General features: G+C 39.8%; 1 protein-coding gene across 3 annotated transcripts in view; it reads left to right on the top strand.

Moving 5' to 3' along the window:
* Positions 1-1,054: 1,054 nt before the first annotated feature.
* The window catches only part of STYX (serine/threonine/tyrosine interacting protein), a 56,258-nt gene continuing 49,480 nt past the window's right edge, over positions 1,055-7,832 (top strand). Inside the window, exons 1-2 of one of the 3 annotated variants that reach the window (XM_073211234.1) lie at positions 1,057-1,453; positions 2,960-3,043. Coding sequence is in view for 2 of the 3 variants with exons in the window: in XM_037016194.2 (XP_036872089.1) it covers positions 1,397-1,453 (57 nt within the window). In the remaining variant the exon portion in view is untranslated. Of the gene's footprint in view, positions 1,454-2,959; positions 3,044-7,832 lie in introns of all 3 variants that reach the window. The other 2 variants (XM_037016194.2, XM_037016193.2) reach the window with 2 other exon arrangements.

Here is a 7,832-nt window from a genome sequence, read left to right as displayed (position 1 = left end):
TAACCTTAGAAGATAAAGAGCAGTTTACATAGTGGTAAAGAAAATGGAACACTCAAGCTAGCCATCTCATACTTACATTATTGGTCAGTTCTATATGTGTGTTGGCAATGTATTTCATAAATATGACAATATAAAAAGTAATAGAATGTCACGGGAGTTTAGGTCAAATATCCATGTAATTCTTTTTACTTTATCCATTGTAATTTGCAATTTAGTTAGTGAATGACTTGTCCTTTTACTTTGGTGATGGTTGTTTAAAGAATCAGTTTGGTGTACAGACCTTGAAAGTTTGGGTTCTTCCACTTCTAAGCTTGATTTTCCTCATGCGTTTAAAAACAAAAAGGATAGTAGTATATCCACAGGCCCAGAGAAAGTTATCACATACCTAAACTTTATTAATTATATAGTATTAACTCTGATTCAAACTCTTTAAAAGATAATCAGAGCCACATAATTTATTATGTTGGAATACTAATAAACTTAGAAGCAAAGGGAGAGACCTTTCTTCAGTATTACAATTTACTGAGTGAGCTATCAGTTCCGTTTCTTATTTTGTCTATTTGCCATTCTTTCTTGAGATTTTCTAGTCATAGGCCAAGTATTCTTAACAGTCCACCGTTTCAGTTTGTGTAAAACTGACGGATGTTTTATTTTTTGTGTAGCATAACTTTTTAAAATAAGCTCCTCATTTACCTCGGTTATAATCTCACTGCAGATTGCGCAGGATTCGGAGACGGGAGAAACTAGTTTTCCTTCCGGGTGCTAGTCTGGTGGCTAGGATTCTTTCCCCATTCTTACACCAAAACAGGGATGTTCGTCCTGCCCGGAAAGGGCGGAGCTGGTTTGGATTTTCCCAGGACCTTAAGCCGTTTCCTCCCTTCTTCCGCAGCCCCACCTTCCATCACGCCCGGTAAGCTCCGGCGGTAGTGCCTCCGGAGCTTCGCCCTCTGCGTCTGCGCCCTCTCGAGGGGGCGGGGCGGTGGCGCGCTGACACCTGGCGGCCGTGGGGGGTGGGGTGCGGGCCGAAGGCAAGCGTGGGGCTGCGATTGGCTGGAGCGACGCGGGGAGGGCGGGGCGAGGACGGAAGACGGTTGTAGCGTTAGGGTTTGTGCCAGAGCCTGGGCGGCGGTCTGAGGGGCCTGTAGATTGCGGGAGGGAGACGGCAGCAGCATGGCGGCAGGGTATGAGCTGCCCAACCCTCTTCTTCCCCGCTGTCGCCGCCGCCGCCGCCGGAGTCGTTGGGACCCTTTAGTCTGCGTGTGTTAGTTGTAAGCCCACTGCCCGCCCGTCAGCCCTCCGACCCACCAGCCCTCCTTCCTTTCATCGCCACTGTCAGCCTGAGGGTCGGGCCGGCGGGTTAACTTCCACCCGTGCCACAAGCCTGCGGGCCGGGACCATGGAGGACATGAAGCTGGAGTTCCCCTCGCTCCCACAGTGCAAAGAAGATGCTGAGGTGAGTCTGTCCTGTGACTGCCACGCACAGGCCTCCTTTCGTGGCTCCGCGGGGAAGCGACCTCAAGCCCCAAACAGTGGAAGCCCTCGTCTATGTCGGAGCCCTGTTGAATTCGGGAGACTTGCCGGGACCCTGGGCGGAGCTCCTGCTCGGGGGCGTGGGGCCTTGACCGTGAGTCAGTGAATTCCTTTTCCTTTTCCCCTCCCAAGACCCCGGCGGAAGGGCTAAGTCTGATCTATTTAAAGAGATGTACGATTCCCTGCTAGGCTGGGCGACGAGCATTTACCTAGAGTAAGGTTCCCTTTTTATTGCCACAGCAATACGAGGGTAAATGTTTTTTAATCTCAGTTTGGGGGATATCTGTGGTGTCATCGATTCACTGTAGACACGGGGCCCCACAGGTGGAATAGATCCGGGACCTGAACTTTTCGAAGTGCAGGTTCAGAAAGTTTCCCAAAGTTGTGGCTTTTCTGTTTGATTTAAATTTTTGCTTTGTTGTAAGGCCGTGACCAGAGGAGTAAAATGTCACAAAATTAGCTCATTTGAATCTGAAAACTTCAATTAGAAAACTTGCCCTTTCAATTTTAAAACTTAATACTGAGGATAAAATTCTTTATAGTTTGGTGAGTTCGATTCAGAGTTTTTTTACTCCACCTTCTATCTCCCCAGCCTGACGTTTGTATTGAGTTTTCCCCCATTTACTACTAGTTTAAAATACTTTGTGGTATTGCAGACTACTAAATTAAAATTTTCTGAAGATTTAATTAGTAACAGGACAAGGATACTCGGTTATGCATTAGTAGGATCGAGAAAGAAAGAAATGTAAAATTTCTAGTTTTAAATATCTTAAAGTAATTGGAAAAATAAAGCCCTGTTTTTAAGAGACCATTTATGCCAGATATTCATTCTCTTGAATATCTTCATTTGGGGTTCACATTTTTTATTTGGAGTGAATTTTTGCTTACATTAGTAATTCTTGAAAATTTCATGTTTTAAAAGTAATCTCAAATAGAAAAGAAAGTAAAATTTATGTTAAAATAAATTTACAGTTTTTTCTTTATTAAATACGGAATAATTAGAATGAGGATTATGTTTTATATCCTCAAAATAATGTGATTTCAGCACTGGAAGCCAGTAATACTTGGAAAGAATGTAGAACATTCCCACTTTTCGGGTGAAGATATTGTAGCTTAGTGAGTGTAAGTGATACGCCAAGGTAACACAGTAGCACAGAGACAAGTCTCCTGGTTCCTAAATCATTATTCTTTTTAGTACACCTCAATTCTTCCCTGATTTAATCTTAAGAAATATAGTTTAAAATGTTTACAGACTCTGCATTTAATCCTTTATTGTGTATATAATATGTCTTATCCCTGTAAAAATTTTAAAATAATACTAGGGAGATAGCTTTCTTCTTTCCTTGGAGGACAAAATTAATGCTTAAATCTTAGTAGATGATAGTGCAAATACTACCTACTGAAAGCCCATCCATTTCTTGTTTCATAGCTTTGGGTGTTCTCTTTTGGTTACAAGTGACAAAAACCAACTCAAACTTAAGCAAAGAAAAGAGAAGTAACTAAATCCAGAAAGGTAGGAGTGCATGCAGCTGGTCTCAGGAACTTGACAAGATGGTATTATAATGCATCAGAACTGCTTCTTATCTCTTACCAGCGCTTGTGTCTACTTTGAGGGTCTCTGCTTTTTCTTGGGTTTCTGCACAGGTATGGAGTTTGGCCATCAGCTGCTCCAAGGTCATACTCGTACAGACCCTGAACACGGAGGAATGAAAGTGCCTCTCTCTAAGATTATGTTTAAAATGGGAAGGATCGACCCTATTTAGGTCATGTGTGGTTACTTTGGATCAGTCATGATAGCCAGGAAGGGGTGAATACAGTAAGTAGCCCAGTGTAGGTCTTATATCCACTTTCTCAGCTACAGGAGTGAAGTCTATCATTAGTAGCCTTCCCACCAAAATCACTAGAGCATTTCCACAGAAGTTGGGTGTCCTTTCTGGCTGACAAAACTATAACCATTAAATAGAGCATGTAGTTACTCATGACTAACTAATGAAGCAGAATATTAATTTTCTAATTTCTGGTGAGACAGGTAAAGTGTCAAATGGTCTTACATAGTTACGGTGACTATATTACCTCCAAGTTTCTTGAAATTCTAGTCAGGGCTTTCTTTATATGAAAGTACAAACAAAAATTTAGCTTTATTTAGATCAGCTTGCCAAAAGATTGCCATTCCTTTGTTTAAAACTTTGTGATTCCCCATTGTTTTGAGAATGAAGTTCAAACCCTTAACACCACTTGCAGGGTTCTCTGTGATCTGGCATCTACCTACTTGTCTAATCTCATTATGAGCTGCTGTTTCCCTTGCTCCCTTTTTTGTATGCCCTAGGTATAGTCACTTCTCTCAGTTCCTGGAATGCTTTAATTTTTCCTTTTACCTCAGAATTTGTACATATGGTATTTTCCCCTGCCATGCTTGCCACTGGCCTTGCTCTCACCTAATTAACTACTTGCTCTTGGGTTAAGATCTCACTTTAGGTGTTACTTCTTCTGAGAACTTCCCTGATTTTTGCCAACTCCTCTGCCCCATTTCTCACCCCTCAGACTAAGTTCAATCCCTCAGGTTTATAAGCCTCTGTTGTGCTTGATACTTTCATACCTACCTTTGTAACAATTATCATACTTATAATTTTGGTCAGTGTGTATTTCTACGATAGCCTGAGTGTTCTGTATAAGGGAGCTTAGTCACCAGTAAGTTCTGTCTTATTCACTAATGCTCTTTCACTTAACACAGTTTTTGGTATGTATCAGAAGCTTAATGAATGTTGAATTAATGAGAGAATATTGACTGATTTTGATACTAGTCTTAACTTGTGGCAAGATTATAGTAGTTTTTAGATGTAAAGGTAAAAAGAGCAACTTATAGTACCAATTTTTTAACAATTTAGTTGCATAGTTAAGCTATTGGTTTTGTAATTTAAAAATTAATGTCTATCTTCTCTTCAGTTAGAAAGTGATATATAATTTATTTCGATTGTAGCTTGGCAACTTAATGGTTATCCTTTCCATTTTCCTTTACCTTTTGATTCCCATAGTACAGAATCAAAAATAGGAATTGCTTAATATCTCTGACTGAGGATCCCTCTCCGAGCTCCTTTAAATTTAGAATGGTGCTCTTTAAACATAACTACATTGCTTTTTAAACATAACTGTAGAGTAGAATACCCAAGGAGCTTTCACAAAGTAATCATGTCTGGGCCCCACCATCACCTATTCTGATGTAATTGGTCAGAGATGGAACCAGATCATTTTAATTGGCAGTCATGTTTAGGAATAACTGATTTGTTTGAATGCCCTTCTGCCTCTCCATATCTCTGTATCCCATTTTTTTTTTACAGTGAAAATCTCCTTTGGTGAGAATTAAAGGAAAGGGCTTATTCTGAAGAAGACTACTTTTTTTTGGAAGAGAGAAATTATAATGCTAATTTTTCCATTTTGTGAAATACCACAGCTGAGGATATTCTGAGGATTTTTTTTTCCTGAACTGCTCCCCCAAACTATGAAAAATTCATAATCTATTTCGGTGTTTCAGCTTACCTGATCCACCTGTTAAGAATTAAGTTTTTATTTTATCTAGTTTTTATAGCCTGTATCCTCTGACATATTTTTTTTTGGTATCATTAATCTACAATTACATGAAGAACATTATGTTTACTAGGCTTCCTACTTCACCAAGTCCCCCCAACAAACCCCATGACAGTCACTGTCCATCAGCGTAGTAAGATGCGGTAAAATCACTACTTGTCTTCTTTGTGTTGCACAGCACTCCCCCTGCCCCCCCCCCATTATACATGCTAATCGTAGGCCCCTTTTATTCTTACCCCCCCTTTCTCCCTCCCTTCCCACCCATCCTCCCCAGTCCCTTTCCCTTTGGTAACTGTTAGTCCATTCTTGGGTTTTGTGCTTCTGCTGCTGTTTTGTTCCTTCAGTTTTTCCTTTGTTCTTATACTCCACATATGAGTGAAATCATTTGGTACTTGTCTGTCTCTGCCTGGCTTATTTCACTGAGCATAATACCCTCTAGCTCCATCCATGTTGTTGCAAATGGTAGGATTTGTTTTCTTCTTATGGCTGAATAATATTCCATGTTGTATATGTACCACATCTTCTTTATCCATTCATCTACTGATGGACACTTAGGTTGCATCCATTTCTTGGCTATTGTAAATAGTGCTGCAATAAACATAGGGGTACATCTGTCTTTTTCAAACTGGGCTGCTGTATTCTTAGGGTAAATTCCTAGAAGTGGAATTCCTGGGTCAAATGGTATTTCTATTTCGAGCTCTTTGAGGAACCTCCATATTGCTTTCCATAGCGGTTGAACTAATTTACATTCCCACCAGCAGTGTAGGAGGATTCCCCTTTCTCCACAACCTTGTCAACATTTGTAGTTGTTTGTCTTTTGGATGGTGGCGATCCTTACTGCTGTGAGGTGATATCTCATTGTGGTTTTAATTTGCATTTCTCTGATGATTAGCAATGTGGAGCATCTTTTCATGTGTGTGTTGGCTGTCTGAATTTCTTCTTTGGAGAACAGTCTGTTTAGCTCCTTTGCCCATTTTGTAATTGGATTATTTGCATTTTGTTTGTTGAGGTGCATGAGCTCTTTATATATTTTGGATGTCAACCCTTTATTGAATCTGTCATTTATGAATATATTCTCCCATACTGTAGGATGCCTTTTTGTTCTATTGATGGTGTCCTTTGCTGTACAGAAGCTTTTCAGCTTGATATAGTCCCATATGTTCATAAAGAAGTCACTCATGTTGATGTTCAAGAGATTTTTGCCTTTGTTTTTTTCTAAGAGTTTTATGGTTTCATGACTGACATTCAGTTCTTTGATCCATTTTGAATTTACTTTTGTGTATGGGGTTAGACAGTGATCCAGTTTCATTCTGTTACATGTAGCTGTCCAGTTTTGCCAGCACCATCTGTTGAAGAGACTGTCATTTCCCCATTGTATGTCCATGGCTCCTTTATCGTATATTAATTGACCATATATGTTTGGGTTAATGTCTGGAGTCTCTGTTCTGTTCCACTGGTCTGTGGCTCTGTTCTTGTGCCAGTACCAAATTATCTTGATTACTGTGGCTTTGTAGTAGGGCTTGAAGTTGGGAAGCGAGATTCCTCCCACTTTATTCTTCCTTCACAGGGTTGCTTTGGTTATACATGGTCTTTGGTGTTTCCATATGAATTTTTGAACTATTTGTTTGAGTTCATTGAAGAATGCTGTTGGTAATTTGATAGGAATTGCATCGAATCTGTATATTGCATTGGGCAGGATGGCCATTTTGACGATACTAATTCTTCCTAGCCAAGAGCATGGGATGAGTTTCCATTTGTTAGTGTCCTCTTTAATTTCTCTTAAGAGTGTCTTATAGTTTTCAGGGTATAGGTCTTTCACTTCATTGGTTAGGTTTATTCCTAGGTATTTTATTCTTTTTGATGCTGTTGTGAATGGAATTGTTTTCCTGATTTCTCTTTCATTTAGCTCATTGTTAGTGTATAGGAAAGCCACAGATTTCTGTGTATTAATTTTGTGTCCTGCAACTTTGCTGAATTCCGATATTAGTTCTAGTAGTTTTGGATTGGAGTCTTTAGGGTTTTTTATGTACAATATCATGTCATCTGCAAATAGTGACAGTTTAACTTTTTCTTTACCAATCTGGATTCCTTGTATTTCTTTGTTTTGTCTAATTGCAATGGCTAGGACCTCCAGTACTATGTTGAATAACAGTGGGGAGAGTGGGCATCCCTGTCCTGTTCCTGATCTCAGAGGAAAAGCTTTCAGCTTCTCGCTGTTCAGTATGATGTTGGCTGTGGGTTTATCATATATGGCCTTTATTATGTTGAGGTACTTGCCCTCTATACCCATTTTGCTGAGAGTTTTTATCATGAATGGATATGGAATTTTGTCGAATGCTTTTTCAGCATCTATGGAGATGATCATGTGGTTTTTGTCTTTCTTTTTGTTGAGGTGGTAGATGATGTTGATGGATTTTCAAATGTTGTACCATCCTTGCATCCCTGGGATGAATCCTACTTGGTCATGGTGTATGATTTTGAATTCGGTTTGCTAATATTTTGTTGAGTATTTTTGCATCTACGTTCATCAGGGATATTGGTCTGTAGTTTTCTTTTTTGGTGGTGTCTTTGCCTGGTTTTGGTATAAGTGTGATGTTGGCTTCATAGAATGAGTTTGGGAGTATTCCCTCCTTTTCTATTTTTTGGAAAATTTTAAGGAGAGTGGATACTATATCTTCTCTGTATGTCTAATAAAATTCCGAGGTAAATCCATCTGGCCA

This window comes from Manis javanica, chromosome 8 (genome assembly GCF_040802235.1).
Source record: "Manis javanica isolate MJ-LG chromosome 8, MJ_LKY, whole genome shotgun sequence".
In the NCBI taxonomy this organism is placed as follows: domain Eukaryota; kingdom Metazoa; phylum Chordata; class Mammalia; order Pholidota; family Manidae; genus Manis; species Manis javanica.
Note: the sequence above shows the minus strand (reverse complement) of the source record. Positions and strands in the feature narration are given on the sequence as shown.